The 18,294-nt window shown below is 44.2% G+C and overlaps 1 protein-coding gene across 1 annotated transcript in view; it reads right to left on the reverse strand.

Annotated features, from left to right (window-relative positions):
* Window positions 1-17,999, reverse strand: part of LOC306764148 (GTPase IMAP family member 8-like) — a gene marked incomplete at its 3' end in the record, with an annotated part of 29,239 nt that extends 11,240 nt beyond the window's left edge. Inside the window, exons 1-2 of the mRNA XM_079251189.1 lie at window positions 17,952-17,999; window positions 16,988-17,623 (exon numbers count right to left, since the gene is read on the reverse strand). Coding sequence (XP_079107315.1) covers window positions 16,988-17,623; window positions 17,952-17,973 — 658 coding nt within the window. The 5' untranslated portion in view covers window positions 17,974-17,999. The remainder of the gene's footprint in view (window positions 1-16,987; window positions 17,624-17,951) is intronic.
* Window positions 18,000-18,294: the final 295 nt, after the last annotated feature.

Below are 18,294 nucleotides of genomic sequence, written 5' to 3' on the forward strand. Positions count from 1 at the left end.
CCGACACAGTGATCAGACCTGAGCATTGAAGGCGCTGAGAAAGTCTGTTGAAATGTTTATTACTCTTTCAGGACCTTTACATGCTAAATGGTTTGCCTGTTTGAGGGTCTGAACATGCCCCGAAACGGTCGGGCAAAATAGAGTGATAGGGTCAGATTTTAACAGCCCCGCCACTGTATGTCATCAATCTTTATGAAAACTGATACAGATGTTCTCCATGCCAGAACAAACAAGAAATCCTTTCAGAGCAACAGCCTCAAACCAACAGGGGGTCAGCCTTTTTGGATCAAAGTCTCAGTTTCGTCAATTTACTGATGTCCCATCTGAACAAACTCATCATACAGATGTGATCAAACTGGTCAGGATGTTTAGGAGGCAAAAGTAATTAAACCTTCTCAAAGGACAAAGCGTGTAGGAGGGGCGGGGCCTCAAGGATTGATGTCTTGTCATGAAAAATCAGATTGATAACTCCCACATAAAACCAGATATTTATTCTATTCCATTTTATCAGATGCTTTTCTCCAAAGCGACTCACATCTGAGAGTGAGAACAACACAAGCAAGAAATCAAACTTAACATGTGCACCAAATTTCATGCATATGATCCTGAACATGTGTGTAGATTAGCCCCGCCCCCTGGGAGACAGGACAAACACACATTTCCTTGACTCTTTGGACACAACCAGGTCTACATTAGGTCAGAGAGTAGAAACAAGCTGATTATGAAATCTGGTGAGAACTGTCCTCCCACCACTGTGTCGCTGGACATGGGGAAGAATTCCACACACTGTTGCTTCTCCTCGAGGGGGAGCATCTCACAGAAAGGACAGGAAGCCTGAGGAGTCAGAGCTAACCCAGCATGATGGGGGACTGAGGTAAACCTAACGCCTGCTGTGAAGGTCTGAGCCAAGGATGTGGCCGGTCTGGCAAACTGGGGACTGGAAGGTTCCGCTGGTTGAGGTCATCTTCAGATCTTAGGATTTAAGTTTCAGTGCTAAAGAAATATTGGGAGCTGTTGTCATTGTTAAGGGGGCCAAAAGAAAATATTCTATAATTTAAGAAAAAGTTGTCCACAGTGAACTTGAGCTGTTTTTAGAGAAACATGATGTTCTGGAAGTGTTTCAGTTCACAACACAATTCAGAGTCAGCTTAGACAAAAGTATTCAATGATATCCTCTAAGCAAATGACTCTGGTGAACATACTATTCTTATCTTATTGGACTTGACAGCAGCTTTTGACGCAGTAGATCACAACACTTTAGTGGCTCAGCTATGCCACCTACTGGGTATCTGCGGTACTGCATTGGAGGGGTTCAAGTCCTATTTGTCTGACAGGAGCATGAGGGTGAGTTTAGGAAATGTTGAATGTGAGAGAGGCGCAGGTAAGTGATGTGGCAGTGACGTAAATTTTGCGAGACGGCAGATTTAGTCAAGGCGCGTGAAAACAAATATTCATTCTACATCATATTCTTGCCAATATAATCTTAAAACTGTTTCTGGAAGCAAATAATTAAAAAGTCTTATTCAAGGTAAACTCTGGAGCAAAGCGAGGAGGATCTCACCAGCTTGTCGGAGTTTATTGACGAGTGTTTCAACCGCATCGTCATGGGCAAGACAAGCCAAACACCGACTCCGTCTGCGCCCAGATCCGCTTCAACCTCCAAGAGAAGCCGGAAAGAAGACTCACCCGGAGCGACGTCCTCTAACGGGGACGACACCTCGGACATCCTGATGTCCATTGACAAAAATCTCGCCAGCTTCGACGCTCGTCTGGGCCTGTTGGAAGTTCTCCACCGGGAGTTTCAGTCGCTGCGGGAGTCGCTGGAATTCAGCCAAAAGCAGGTGGAGTCTCTGGCCGCAGAGAACGCCAGCCTCAGGGAGACGGTGACTTCTCTCAACGCGGGAATGACTCGACTCACAGAGGAAAATAAAAAAATAAAGGAAATGGTGATCGATCTCCAGGCGCGCAGCATGAGGGACAACCTGGTCTTCGCAGGAATCCCGGAGCAACAAGAAGAGGATCCAGAGCAAACAATAAGATCATTTATCCAAACCAAGCTGAAGCTACCCGAAGACGCGGTGAGGAACATCTCATTTCACCGAGTTCATCGCTTAGGTGGGAAAAGACCGGACAGCCGCAGACCCAGACCGATTGTAGCCAAGTTCGTGAGCTACAAGCAAAAAGAGCAGGTGAGGGATCGAGGTCCGGAACTCCGCGGGACCGATTTTAGTGTAAATAATCAGTTTCCCAAAGAGATTCTGGAGAGACGCAGGGTCCTGTTTCCCATCCGAAAAAAGCTCAGAGACGAAGGATCCCGTGCAGTCATCGCGGTGGACAAATTGTTCGTCAATGGACAGCTTTACCGTGACAAAAATACCCCCCCCCCCCGGCTCTACTAACCTCAGGTAATATCTATCACATATAATAATATCTATCATACAGCTAATCATTGTTAAATTTACATGTTAATCTGCTATAAGCACATTAATTATGGTAATTCAGAACTGTACATTTACTGCCAGTCTTTGTAAATTTGCTGTTGTTGTTGCTTTCGTTTTGTTCTGTTTTTGTTTTTTTGCCCCCCCCCTTTAGGGCTTTTGTTTTTGCTCTTTTGTTTGTGCTATTTCTTTTTATGTGTAGTTGTAGTTGTTTGCTTTTCTCACTCCTTTCCTTTCTAGCTGCTCTTTCATTCTATTATGCCATACCAACAATAATAGGTAGGGTACGCACGTACATCCACATGACACAGACACTAAATGTCATGCACATAACACACCTACAACACAGAGCACATTTAATCACATCAACACTCACCCCCAACTCTCACACACACTCTAAGCATGTGGACAGACATATAGGAACATTGTACACACAGATGAATTTATATACGCACACAATCTACACGCAGCATGCATGCATTAATGTGGGCTTGCACACACACAAACACACACATACTTTTATAGAAACACTTCAGTAGCTTGAGCATGACCACCCTGAGGTTTGTTACGTGGAATATACGGGGAGCTGGTTCCAGGGAGAAGAGGTTGAAGGTGTTTAGCAGATTGAATGATCTACAGGCAGACATTGTCCTGCTACAGGAGACTCATTTATTAAAAACAACAGCTAACGTACTCTCTACAGTACAGTTCCCTCACGTGTACTCGGCCTGCTTCAACTCAAGACAAAGAGGAGTAGCCATTCTGATAAACAGGAAAATTCATTTTACTGCTAATAATATAACTTTAGACCCAGGTGGAAGATTCATAATAATGACATTATCTATCCTAAACATGAAGTTATGCATTGCAAATATTTATGGCCCAAACACTGATGACCCCTCCTTTTTTCATTCCTTCTTCTCCTTACTATATGATCACCTTGATAATACACTTATCATTGGGGGCGACCTCAACATGACCTTAAACTCTGGGATGGACAAGGGGGGCGGAGCAGGGAAACACAGGGTCTGGCAGTCAGCAAGAGTTGTTAAACAATATATGGAGGATTTTGGTCTTTGTGATGTCTGGCGCTCACAACACCTCACTGCTAGAGAGTACACTTACTTTTCATCGGTCCACCACTCATACTCCAGAATAGACGACTTCCTCACTAACAGCTCTATGATGAACAGTATCTCAGAAACTAAAATCCATTCCATCACTATCAGTGATCACGCACCAGTATCATTTACCCTAATGAATAAGAAAACTAAACCATCTTATAGCAAATGGAGACTTAATACATCATTACTTAAAGATCCTGATTTTATCAGTTACTTCAAACGGGAGTGGTCTTTGTATATAGAAAACAATGACATACCAGGAACATCAGCATGTGTTCTTTGGGAGGCAGGAAAAGCAGTAATGAGAGGGAAAATAATTTCATTTTCATCACATAAGAAAAAGAAGGAGAGTTCAAAAATATCTGAACTAAAATAAAATCACTAGAAGATGCCTACAAGGCTTCTCCAGAAGAGCAAGTGCTGAATCACATAAGAAAGGCTAAACTAGAGCTGAATGAAATAATTAACCAAAAAACCCAGTTTTTGCTACAAAGACTTCGCTTAGAGAATTTTGAACATAGCAACAAATCTGGAAGATTTCTCGCAAATCAATTAAAAGCAAACAAGGAGAAAACAACCATCTCCTCTGTTAAAGATTCAAGAGGAAATATCCTCCATGATCTTGATGGAATAAATGACACATTTAGGGATTTCTATAAAACATTATATTCCTCAGAAACAGATCCATCAGACAACAGCATTGAGGAATTTCTCAGCTACCTCAATCTTCCAAAGTTACAACAGGATCAGGAAATGGTTTTGGACGCACCCATTTCAGTAGGGGAACTACATGAAGCTTTAAAACACATGCCCAGCAATAAAGCTCCAGGACCAGACGGTGTTCCAGTTGAATATTATAAAGAATTTTGGTCTATACTAGCACCCACTTTTTATAAAATGGCTTCAGAAATTAAGGAAAAAGGTTGAATATCTCAAAACATGAATTTGGCTAGTATTACAGTAATACTAAAACCAGGAAAAGACCCCAAACTCCCATCTAGTTATCGTCCAATATCACTAATGAACGTAGATCTTAAAATAATCAGTAAAGTGCTTGCTACAAGACTAGAAAAAATAACTCCACTTATCATACATCCTGATCAAACAGGATTTATCAAGGGACGACATTCCACCACTAATACACGCAGACTAATAAATCTAATTGATTATGCCACCATACATAACCTGGAAACTACAATAATCTCTCTAGATGCTGAAAAAGCATTTGACAGGGTGAACTGGAAATTCTTATTTGCAACATTAAGAAAATTCGGGTTTGGCTCATCGTTTATCGACTGGATAAAGATACTGTATAGCAATCCAAATGCATGCGTCAGGACAAATGATCAAACTTCTCACAGCTTCAGATTGCAGAGAGGCACCAGACAAGGCTGTCCACTCTCCCCCTCACTTTTTGCAATCTTTATTGAACCCTTAGCAGCTAGCATTAGACAAAACAAAGACATTAAAGGCATTAACTGTAGAAATATGGAGCATAAGACCAGTCTTTATGCTGATGATGTATTACTTTTCCTTCAAAATTCACAATCATCCATCTGTCTGACAATCGTACTCATCAATAAATTCTCATCAATTTCTGAATATTCCATTAATTGGTCTAAAACCACCGTTCTACCCATCAACTGTTCCTTCCATAATACTCCTGACACTGCTTTACAGTCAGGAGATATTAGATACTTGGGAATAAACATCTCACCCAGACTGTCAGACCTTATAAAGCTAAATTATGTCCCTCTACTAAAAACAGTTGAGGACGATCTCACACGGTGGAAATCTTTACCCATATCACTAATGGGAAGAGTTGCCACTATAAAAATGATGATTCTACCTAAAATCAATTATCTGTTTTCAATGATCCCCATTAAACCTCCCTCCACCTGGTTTAAATCGCTGGACTCTAATGTTACTAGATTTCTCTGGAAAGACAAACCACCACGGATTAGTCTAAAAACACTCCAGAAGACTAAAGATAGCGGTGGCTTAGACTTGCCTAATTTCCAAAATTACTTTATAAGCAACAGACTACAATACATCTCTAAATGGCTTAAACCTAGCTATCTAGATGAACCATGGCTTAATATAGAAGAAGCTATGTGTGAGGATATGGCAATTTCAGACCTGCCATTTATCAGCACAGCTGTCAAACGCCAAAAATGCTTTAAAAGCATTAATATCAGCTCCTCACTAATGGCCTGGTGGGAATTTCTTAAACTAACCAAATCCTTGCTTATTCCATGCAAACTTACACCTATTTGGAACAATCCCGACATCCAGCAAAACCGGAAAATGATAAACTTCCCTCAGTGGAAGAATAAAGGAATAAAACAGTTAGAACATTTAATAGAAAATGGGAACTTTCTCCCTTTTGATACAATTACTTCACGATATGAAATCAGCAGCACAAAATTCTTAGAATACCACCAACTTAAATCTATTATAGGTAAGAAATACACCCCTGATCAATTAAACTTGCAGCTACCTATCAGGGCTGCAGAATTCTTAAATCTCAATGCCCCGAAACTGTTATCCAAAATATATAGATTACTATCAAAGCTAGACGATTCCATATGTCTCCCAACTTCTAAATGGGAAGCAGACTTATCCAGTAACTTTGACCAAAATGAATGGTCACAAATCTGTTCAAATACATTTACAATGACTAAGAATTCAAACATGCAACTAATACAATTTAAAATTCTGCATAGAACTCATTATACAGGACACAGGATGTTCAGGATGGGTCTGTCACAATCAAACATCTGTCCACACTGCACTGGCAACACGACTGACAGCTACTACCATGCTTTGTGGTCTTGCCCACCTGTCCAGGAATTCTGGTTTCAGGTATGTAAAGATCTGTCAAATTGCTTCAAATGTAACATCCCTACAAACCCCAAACTGGGCCTACTGGGTCACTTGGGTGAAATTAACATAGAATTTAATTCTGCAAACTTAATCCTCACCAGTGTATGTATCGCAAAGAAAACTATCCTTCTAAACTGGAAAAGCAAACAAAGTCTGTGTATCCAGCAGTTCAGAAATCTCTTATTAGATCACATCAGTGTCGAGATGATGTCTGCCTCCTCAAGAGATCAGTCAGCTGAACTTTATTCCCTCTGGTCCCCTGTGATCAGCTCCATCACTTAGTATGGGGGGAGAATGTGACCTTATTGCGCTCGGGGTTGGTGGCCGGTTGGGGTTCTCTGGGGGCTGTGGGTCTGTGGTGGGCTCCTGGGGGGGATTTTGACTGCTCCATTGTTGGAGTGGCTAGATTTCTAGCCCTACTGTGGACCTGGATGGGCCAGCGGCTGGAGTTGCCGCGCAGCGGCGGGGCGAGGTCGCTGGCGGGGGATGGGTTGGCGGGCGTGACTCCATAACGGGCGCCTGTGCCGCCGTGGGGTGGGCTGGGCGGGGTCCCGGGCTCCGGTGCCCGGGGTTGTCCCCTGTCTCTTGGGGGTGGGGGGTCGGCTTGTGCCGGGGGGGGGCTGGGCTGACCTGGACCTGCCGCTGCGGCGGCGGGCAGGTACGTGCTCTGGTGCCTGGTTGCGACCCTGGGACTTGTTGAGTGGGGGGTGTTTGATAGTGTGGATGGGATGTGAGTGTGTATGGAGGGATGTGTGTAGGGGGTGTGCGTTGAGGACTGGTGGCGGTACATAGGTATGTGGATGTGTGTGGGTGGGGAAGTGTGATGATGCGTGTGTGGGGGGGGGGGGGGTGTCGTGGTGTCTGTGGGGGGGGTAGTGCCGTGTGTGTAGGGGAGTGGGGTGATGCGTGTATGTGGGGAGTGGCGGTGGTGCATGTATACGGGTGTGTGGGGGGGGGAGGGGGGGCGTGCTGTCTGTGTGTGTGTGGGGGGGGGGGGGGGGGGGCGGGGTTGTATGTATGGGGGAGTGGGTGGTGCATGTGTGTGGTAGGTTGGTGGATAAGTGTAGATATGATGGATGGGAGTGGGGGAGATTTGGATGTGACGTGGGGGTCAGGAGGATGGTTTTAAGGGTGGGCTGAACGGGTGGCTGGGTGGACCTGAATGTGTCCGGAAGTGTGTGTGTGTGTGGCTGTAGGTGTGTGCTGAGACAGTGTGAAGTGCCGATGTGTGGACAAGGGGGGACTTCATGTCCCCAGGTGGGGGTGTCCTCTGTGAGTGAGGGGGCGGTGGACAATCGGTCTGGGATTCCCCTTCTGCCGCCCCGCCTCCTCTTTGTCCTCGTGCCCCCCTTCTGCATGTGGTGAGTTGGTCCCCTCTTGGGTCGGTGATGACTCTCTGGTTAGAGTCGCCGAAGGCTCTGGTTACGGGGATGGCTGTCCCCGGCTTGTCCTGGTCCTTGGGGGGCCCTGGGAGTAGGGGGCGTGCCCAGTGCCGCGGGCGGCTCACCTTCTGGAGGAAAGCTCACTTTCCTCCAGACTTAAATCCCTCAACCCCTCTTCCTCCCCGCTCCCCATCACACACAGGCAGGGTATTGGGAGGTGTGCACGTGGCGCTGGGTGGTGGGAAAGGCCATCAAGGTGGTCTTGATCGCTGCACCCAGCCTCGGCTCACCTCCCAGTTTTAATTACACTTAGACACCAAACACCAAAACACTGACGACTCACATGATTAGGGGGAAGAGCATGCGGTGTATGGTGGGCGGGGCTGCTTAGGTGGTCCCTCTCCCAACACCGCGTGGCACTTCCCTCAGTTTTAATTGCAACTAATACATACTTCACAATCAGTCATAAGCGGGGGGGAGGCAGGGACGATAGGGTCTTCTCATGCCCCTGCTCTCGGGGCTTTACTGGGGGGGGGGTACGGGTGGGGGAAGAGTGCCGTCCATTAGGCCTAAGTCTGGGCTGGCCTGGCTGTAGGAGGGTTGTCGCCGGCCCTGGGGGGGTGCTGGGTCGGCTGCATCTGTGGGGTGGTGGGGACGCTGGGAGTGGTGGGCGGTAATTATGGGGGCCCTGATCGGGGCCATCCTGTCCTCTGCCCCCTCTGAGGTATCTCACATGGGACATGATGGAGGGGTGAGGTGAGGATGTGTGGGAGTGGGTGTATGGGGTTACAGATGGATGGTGGGATGGCTGGGGGGGGATTAGGGTTGGGGATATAGGTGGGTAGGGGATAGGGATGTGTGAGGATAAGTAGATGTGTGTGTGGAGGGGTATGTTGGCGCGTGGGTTGTATTGGGGTGTGCCTGTGTTGGAGGAGTGAGGGTATGTGTGTGTGTGTGTGTGTGTGTGTGTGTAGGGGGGGGTGTATATGCGGAATGGGATGTGTGAGTGAGGGTGAAGTTTGGAGGGGGGCTATGGGTGGTGGAGGGGTGTTTGGTGGGGCATGTGTGGTTGGGTAGAAGTAGAGGGATGGGGTGGCGGGGTGTGAGCGTGTGTGTGGGGGGGGTGAGCGTGTGTGTGTGTGTGTGTGTGTGGGGGGGGGGGTGTATATGCGGAATGGGATGTGTGAGTGAGGGTGAAGTTTGGAGGGGGGCTATGGGTGGTGGAGGGGTGTTTGGTGGGGCATGTGTGGTTGGGTAGAAGTAGAGGGATGGGGTGGCGGGGTGTGAGCGTGTGTGGGGGGGGGGGTGAGCGTGTGTGGGGGCGGGGGCGATTGGGGTTCGTGTGACTTGGTATGGGTGAGTGAGTAGAGGTGGGGTGGGGTTGTATATGTGATGGATGATGTGCATGGATTGCAGAGGGTTGTGTGGATGGGGGTTGAGAGGGGAGTGCGTGTTTGGGGGGGGGGGGGGGGGTATGCATGTATATGTGTGTGTGGTTTGGTGGTGGGGGGGTGGTGTCCTGTACCCGGGGGCGCAGCTGGTGCGCTGGGGTGCGACCTGGCTGCCGCTGGGTGGCGGTCTGGGGATCCTGGTCCTCCGTCGGTGTGGGCTGTGCCCTCTGCTTGCGGGGGCGGGGGGCTGCTCACGGGCTCTTGGGGCCCTGGGGCCCGCGCTCTGTCTGCCCTAGGTGGCCGGTGCCCGGCGGGATCGGCCCTTGCCGGCCTGGGCCTGCTGGGGCCTGTTCCCCCTGACTGCGGGGGACTCTGGTTGGGCACCTCCTTCGCCACCTCCTGGGCAGATGCATGGCTGGCTCTGGAGTGGGGGGGTTGGGATCTGTACCTGGGGGTGACTGTCGGTTACCCGGGTCTCTGGGTTCTCCTGGCCTTCCTCTAGCTGTAGGCGGGCGGGGTCACATTGGCATGATCACTCTTCTCTAAACACGTTCCACTCTGAATGTTCTGCATGAATGTTCTGCATGTGTCACAGTCACTGAGTCATCCAGCAAGTTTATTCACTAACAGCAGGTAGCTCTCTTTCTGTCTTTTTGACTTAACTTGCTAGTTTCTGGTCTTCATGATTGTCAACGGTTTTGTTCTCCACGAATCTAGAGTTGGCTTGTGTGGGTGTATATATTTATGTGTGTGGGTGTATATATTTATGTGTGTGTACTTATGTGTATGTGTATGTGTATGTATGTATGTGTATGGATATGTATATATGTATGCATATGTGTGAGTGTATGTGTATGTATGTATATGTATGCGTATGTGTGTGTATGTGTATATGTATGTGTATGTATGTGAGTATGTATATGTGTATATATGTATATATATATATATATATATATGTGTGTGTATGTATGTGTATATGTATGTATGTATGTATGTATATATGTATATATATAATGTATGTGCGAGTGTATATACATATATATGTAGGTGGGTATGTATGTGCATATACATGTATGCATTGATCTCTTTCTTTTGTTTTTTTTTTTGTTTTTTTATGTTCTCTTTTCTGTTCTCTTTCTGCCCCTTTCCTGTCCTTTCCGGTCGGGTCCAGCAGCATAAACTCTGTAATACAAGCTATTATCCAAAACAAATTGAAAAATAAAATAAGAATCAAGAAATACAAGGGGATCATTACATCTACAAAAGTTCCCCTTGGCAAAATAAATTTGCTCAGCAGAACACAGCATCCAGAACATCAGTCTGCTTGCTTAAATGCTGGACAAGACAAAAAAAAAAAAAAAAAAAAAAAAAAAAAAGGAAATGTTGAATTCAGCTCTGCTCCACTTCCTTATGGGATTCCACAGGGTCGATTTTAGAGCACTTGTTTTTTTTTTCTTTGTATTTGCTGCCACTGGGATCAATCCCGAGAAGGCATGACGTCTCATTTCACTTTTATGCTGATGATAGTCAGATATACATGCCTCTTAAAAAGAAAAATGCTTTCTCCATTGCACCTCTTTTAGCATGTCTGGAAGATATCAAAGCCTGGTTGGCGCTAAACTTCTTATATCTTAACCAGGGAAAAACTGCTTTTTCCACATCTGGCTAAAGTCAAACCTTTTCTTGTAAAACCAGTGCTTTAAGTGGGCCAGTATGCACCAGTACGCAGTACCGGCACTTTTAAATTCTATCCCTTTGCACACCGGGACTATTTTTTATAGTGCACACCGAGACTTTTACCGCTTTCTTCAGCAATCAATATACCCTCCTACGACTTCACCACATAGCTTTTAAAAATAAAAGAGAAAAAAGTCGCCTCCAAATAAATGTATTGTTCAGACCAGTTTAGACGCACAGCGCTTGCTGTAGCCTACAACGTCACGCTGCACTTCACGTTGTTCACTCGCTTCTTTGTTTGCATTGAAGTGGACGTGCTTTGAATGAGAGGAAAGGCGGAGAAAAAAAACCCATCGCAGCTGTCATGTTAGCCTGGCTCCAAAAGGGTTTGAGGACACGAACTGGAGCAGAGCTGAGTGATGACAGTAGTACTACTAACAGTCATTTACTACAGTAGTACTACTAACAGTCATTTACAACAGTAGTACTACTAACAGTCATTTACAACAGTAGTACTACTAACAGTCATTTACTACAGTAGTACTACTAACAGTCATTTACTACAGTAGTACTACTAACAGTCATTTACTACAGTAGTACTACTAACAGTCATTTACTACAGTAGTACTACTAAACAGTCATGTACTACAGTAGTACTACTAACAGTCATTTACTACAGCAGTACTACTAACAGTCATTTACTACAGTAGTACTACTAACAGTCATTTACTACAGTAGTACTACTAACAGTCATTTACTACAGTAGTACTACTAACAGTCATTTACTACAGTAGTACTACTAACAGTCATTTACTACAGTAGTACTACTAACAGTCATTTACTACAGTAGTACTACTAACAGTCATTTACTACAGTAGTACTACTAACAGTCATTTACTACGGTAGTACTACTAACAGTCATTTACTACGGTAGTACTACTAACAGTCATTTACTACAGTAGTACTACTAACAGTCATTTACTACAGTAGTACTACTAACAGTCATTTACTACAGTAGTACTACTAACAGTCATTTACTACAGTAGTACTACTAACAGTCATTTACTACGGTAGTACTACTAACAGTCATTTACTACGGTAGTACTACTAACAGTCATTTACTACAGTAGTACTACTAACAGTCATTTACTACAGTAATACTACTAACAGTCATTTACTACAGTAGTACTACTAACAGTCATTTACTACAGTAGTACTACTAACAGTCATTTACTACAGTAGTACTACTAACAGTCATTTACTACAGTAGTACTACTAACAGTCATTTACTACGGTAGTACTACTAACAGTCATTTACTACGGTAGTACTACTAACAGTCATTTACTACAGTAGTACTACTAACAGTCATTTACTACAGTAATACTACTAACAGTCATTTACTACAGTAGTACTACTAACAGTCATTTACTACAGTAATACTACTAACAGTCATTTACTACAGTAGTACTACTAACAGTCATTTACTACGGTAGTACTACTAACAGTCATTTACTACAGTAATACTACTAACAGTCATTTACTACAGTAGTACTACTAACAGTCATTTACTACAGTAGTACTACTAACAGTCATTTACTACAGTAGTACTACTAACAGTCATTTACTACAGTAGTACTACTAAACAGTCATGTACTACAGTAGTACTACTAACAGTCATTTACTACGGTAGTACTACTAACAGTCATTTACTACGGTAGTACTACTAACAGTCATTTACTACAGTAGTACTACTAACAGTCATTTACTACAGTAGTACTACTAACAGTCATTTACTACGGTAGTACTACTAACAGTCATTTACTACAGTAGTACTACTAACAGTCATTTACTACAGTAATACTACTAACAGTCATTTACTACAATAGTACTACTAACAGTCATTTACTACGGTAGTACTACTAACAGTCATTTACTACAGTAGTACTACTAACAGTCATTTACTACAGTAGTACTACTAACAGTCATTTACTACAGTAGTACTACTAACAGTCATTTACTACGGTAGTACTACTAACAGTCATTTACTACAGTAGTACTACTAACAGTCATTTACTACAGTAGTACTACTAACAGTCATTTACTACAGTAGTACTACTAACAGTCATTTACTACGGTAGTACTACTAACAGTCATTTACTACAGTAGTACTACTAACAGTCATTTACTACAGTAGTACTACTAACAGTCATTTACTACAGTAGTACTACTTAACAGTCATTTACTACAATAGTACTACTAACAGTCATTTACTACACCAGACAGTGAAGGTCCGATGCTGCAGACTAAGCGTACAGCTGGTCAGTATTTTGAGTTTTTGAAGATTATTTCTAGATTAAAGATGATATTGCTAAGTGTTATGGACCAGGCCTGATGCTGGGAAAAACATGTTTCACAGAGGAAAAGTGTAATAGTACTACACTAATAAATTAAACTGGTAATAAGCTAAATAAGTCTAAATATAGAACTTTGTTTTTAACCCTTTCATGTATAGTGGCCCTGTAGTGGGCACCTATTTACAAACTCCTTTTTTACATATTTTATTCATTAATGAGGATGGTATTTTTGTAAATAAACCACTTCAGTAGACGTTAGTGGGTCATCTAATACGTTTCCACTCACTAGAGAATAAATAAATATATGATGCAATTGAACATAATGTTTGTAAGCAACTTTGCCATTGCAATAAATAGGAAATGAAAATGATACAGCAATATTTTATAGAAGATTTCCATAATATAATTATATGTTCTATAACTATTTTGTGGCGTACATTAAATCATACAAAATTCTAAATATCACTAATTAACAAAAGAGTATTGCATATATGTAGAGGTAAAATACTGTATTTAGAAAAATGTTGCATTGTTCTTTTTTTTTTTTTATTAATTCATGCATGAAAGGGTTAATGAACTTTAAGTTTATGTATTTACTTTTCAGTGTTATTTTTAATGTCCAACAATGAGGCTTGAAGTTCATAAAAGTGTCTCCATGGCACTTTGAATTTGGCAAATGTGGATTTGATTTAGAACTTGCTTTGTTAGTTTTATAGCACAGAACTGACAAAAACAATTCATCTACAGATCAATTTATAGATCTACATGTAAGTATCATCCATGTTTTTGTCCCATATTTGCACGACAAACTGACAGCGAGTCATTAAGGGAGTACCACCACTTGTTTTGTTCCACTTAAAGCACTGTGGTAAACAGTAATCCATGCCTTCATTAAATCTCGGCTGGGGTAAACCAGTCCTCCTTTGCATGTCTCCAGTTGGTGCAAAATGTAGTTGCACGCCTCCTAACTGGAGAATGTAAAAGGGAGCACATAACACTTGTTCTGGCCTCCCTCCATTGGCTGCCAGGGAACTACAGAATTAATTTTTAAGATTCTTTTATTTGTTTCTAAATCTTTAATTGGTCTGGCCTCCCTCACCTCTCTGAGCTTCTCCACCCCCACACTCCTGCTCGGTGCCTCAGGTCAGCTGACCTGCTACTCCTGGATGTACCGAGATCCAAACGGAAGCTCAGTGGGGACAGAGCTTTTTCTGTTGCCGGTCCTGAACTGTGGAATGAGCTCCCCCTCCACATTAGACAAGCTTCCTCACAGTTGACAGCTCCGCCCCCCTCTTTCACTCAAGTGTCCAAGGCATGTGGCCGCAGGTCTGAGGTTACGACCACAAAATTGATCACTGAACTGCGGCCCAGGGAGTCCTGATGCCAGGTGTACATATAGACACTCTTATGTTCAAACATGGTGTTCGTTCCATGACGAGCACAGAAGTCCAATAAGAAAAAACACCATTTGAGTTTAGAGGGGGGACCATGCCTCCCAATCACTCCCCTCCAGGTCTCATTGTCATTGCCCACGTGAGCATTGAAGTCCCCCAGCAGAACAATGGAGTCCCCAGAAGGAGCACCCTCCAGCACTCCCTCCAAGGACTCCAGAAAGGGTGGGTACTCTGAACTGCTGTTCGGTGCATAAGCACAGACAACAGTCAGGACCCGTCCCCCCACCCGGAGGCGGAGGGAAACTACCCTTTCATCCACCGGGGTAAACCCCAACGTGCAGGCACCAAGCTGGGGGCCGATGAGAATGCCCACACCTGCTCGGCGCCTCTCACCATGAGCAACTCCAGAGTGGAAGAAGGTCCAGCCCCTCTCGAGGGTACTGGTTCCAGAGCCCAAGCCATGCGTCGAGGTGAGTCCAACTATATCTAGCCAGAACCGCTCAACCTCACGCACAAGCTCAGGCTCCTTCCCCACCAGAGAGGTGACGTTCCACGTCCCCAGAGCCAGCTTCTGCAGCCGGGGATCGGACCGCCAGGGTCCCCGCCCCTTGCTGCCGCCCAGCACACATTGCACCCGACCCCTACGGCTCCTCCCGCAGATGGTGAGCCCACAGGAGGTGGGGCCCATGTAACCCTTTCGGGCTGAGTCCGACCGGGCCCCATTGGCGAAGGTCCGGCCACCAGACGCTCGCTCTCGTTCCCCACCTCCAGGCCTGGCTCCAGAGGGGGGCCCTGGTGACCCACGTCCGGGCAAGAGAACCTTTCCACCCATGGTTGTTATCATCATAAAAGTCTTCGGGCCTCATTTAGTCTGGTCCCTCCCCTAGACACCTGTTTGCCATGGGTGACCCTACCAGGGGCACAAAGCTCCCGACAACATAGCTGCTAGGATCTTCAGGATGCACAAACCCCTCCACCACGATAAGATGACAGCTCGGGGAGGGCCAGTGTGTTATAGTTTGGTTTCAATTATTTATTTTATTTACTATTTATTCATTTTGTTTTATTGTTTTAATGTCTTATTCCTTGTATGACCTGTTGTTTTCATTTTTTTTATTTATTTGCCTTTTAACGTTTTTATTCTGTTATTTTGACTGATTATTACGGCACTTTGTTCCAACTCCGGTTGTTTTAAAGAGCTTTATAAATAAAGTTGAGCTGAGTCAGAGCTCAGCCCCATTTTATACACTCGGCTGGTAGGGCCCACCCAGTAGGTGGGCGTGGACTATAGTTTACAGTGCTAGGTGCATGCGCACACGGGGAAAAACCAACTAGCGATAGCTTGAAAGGGTGAAGCCTGTATGAAATGGAACTTACCTGTTGGCAAGCTCCGCCCACCTGTGATGTACCGGTCTGTACCTTTACTCCTGTACGTTACAGCGGTAAGTTCTGAGGATTGAATGGAGTAGTAGCTCCATCTAGTTGACAAAAGACGCAATGACATTATTCTGCACAACTCCAACAGTAGAGGTGCGAGGACCTTCATCGCTGCTTTGTTTATTTTATCCTCGTGTCTGCTGATCGGGTTTCTGACGTCCAGGAAATGTTGCAGTTTTTATGATTTATCACTCTGGAGGGAGAATCTGATCACAGACAATCTCATGCGGTGGAATTATGCGTATAGTGTGTAGTGGATAAATTCCACGACAAAGTTGTTTCCCAGTGATGGATGTGGAGCTTAATGCTGCATAATGTAGAGTTCTGTGTAGTTTAGTCATGGCTGGTTTAAATGTGGGCTGCACGGTGGCGTAATGGTTGGTACTGTGGTCACTGGTTTCAGCCTGAGCTGATGGGAGGCTTAAAGAGTAACCTTTGTCTGTGACCTGCTGACCTGTCCATATGTTCCTGCCTCTCACTCAGTAATAGCTGGGATAGACTCCAGCTTCCTGAGACCCTTAATTGGACCAAGCAGTTAAACAAATGGATCGATGGTTTAAATGTTTAGGATTTTAACTTTGAACCACCAGATATTTTACCAAACTGATACAGGAAAACCTTCATGTAAAGTAACAGGAATGGATTTTATTTTCAGTCATGAAGAACCAACAGATGAGTTTGGGTTTAATTTCTACATGACATGCTGCAAGCATCCGTCTGCAAACTCTGAGATGAATGTACTTACTGTCAGGTGACGGTATCCCTCCAGAGTATAGAGGTCGGTGTGTGTTTCTTGCACTCAGACCTGGTAACGTGAATTAAAGAACAGATTGATGAAAAAAACCAAAAGATTTGTATGAACATCTATTTAACTTCATTTCTGAAATTTGCTTCTGGACTCACCAAAACCTTGAAGTGCAGTCGAGCAGGGACCTGGTTTTACCATCTCTGTCTGGCTTTGAGGATCATCTACTAAATGTTCCATTGTTTCCTGAAACTCTTCGTAACTCACATGTTCTCCATTGTTCTCTTTTGCAATTTGACCAAAGCGTGTCAGCAGCTCCGGACGTTCAAGGTTCTCCTGCATCAGATATCTGTACCTGCATCTTCTAATCATCTCCTTTAATAGAGGAGTTTGTTTGTAATCTTCCGTTAAAAAAAACAAGCGTTTCTGTATGGATCTTAAAATCAGAATCAGGGAATGATCAAATGCCTGATCACTGAAACTGCTGAGAAATCTGCAGAGAACGTTCTTCTGTTCTTCAGTGAAACTTTCAGGCTGCAGAACCAACAGGAACACATGAGGTCCAGGATCAGAGAGTCTCATACAGTTTTCTGTGAACTTTGTCAGTGTCTCTTTTGTAGGAAACCGCAGATCTGGAGCGACGGTGACGACTATCTTCTTATTTTCCACTGGTCCACTGACTCTGGACCAGGACTCTGGTTTTGTGTTGAAAGCATCCTCTCCCAGTATGAAGTTTCCCACTGAGTTCCTGTCAGACCAGCTGCCTCCCAGCAGAACAACCCTCAGCTCCGACACTGGAAGCAAATAAAACACGTTAGCTGTGAAACTTAAGAAAGAAAAAACAGAAACAACGACAACTGTAATCACATCTGAGAGAAGATCAATATTTTATCAATAAGTTTACATATGCCTTTTACTTCCTCTCATCTACACCTTTTCAGCTGGTTAGTAAAGTATATTAACCTGCCAGCAAGGCGTATTGATCCAGAACACATTGATGACATTCCTGTTTATTTCCTGAGTGGATGAATCATCATCATCATCATCACAGACCTTCATCATATGAAGCTTTTCATGGATTTGCAGCAGAAATTTTCACAAAACAGACTCAGTTAAACTTACTGTGAGGTGGTAGAAAGTCCATGCTCCAGCTGCGTTTCAGAGGCTGCACACCTGTCAAGACAGACGTGATGTTTAACACAACACACACATGCATGAAGCATGAACAGCATCTCTGTAAAACTGTCTGTCTGTGGAAATGAAACTTGGATTTAACAGAGTGAATTTACTGTTTTCTGAATATTACTCCACACAGCTTCAGGTAGAAGCACCTTCAGGAACATACATGTACATGATCATATAAGCACAAATACGTGGTTTATTGCTCATGTTTCTGTTGCCTGCTGTACTGGACCACACAGACATGTTCATCATGGATTACAGCTGTTAAAGACAGACTGCAGAA

This window comes from Telmatherina bonti (assembly GCF_933228915.1).
Source record: "Telmatherina bonti genome assembly, chromosome: 13".
NCBI classification, from domain to species: Eukaryota; Metazoa; Chordata; class Actinopteri; order Atheriniformes; family Telmatherinidae; genus Telmatherina; species Telmatherina bonti.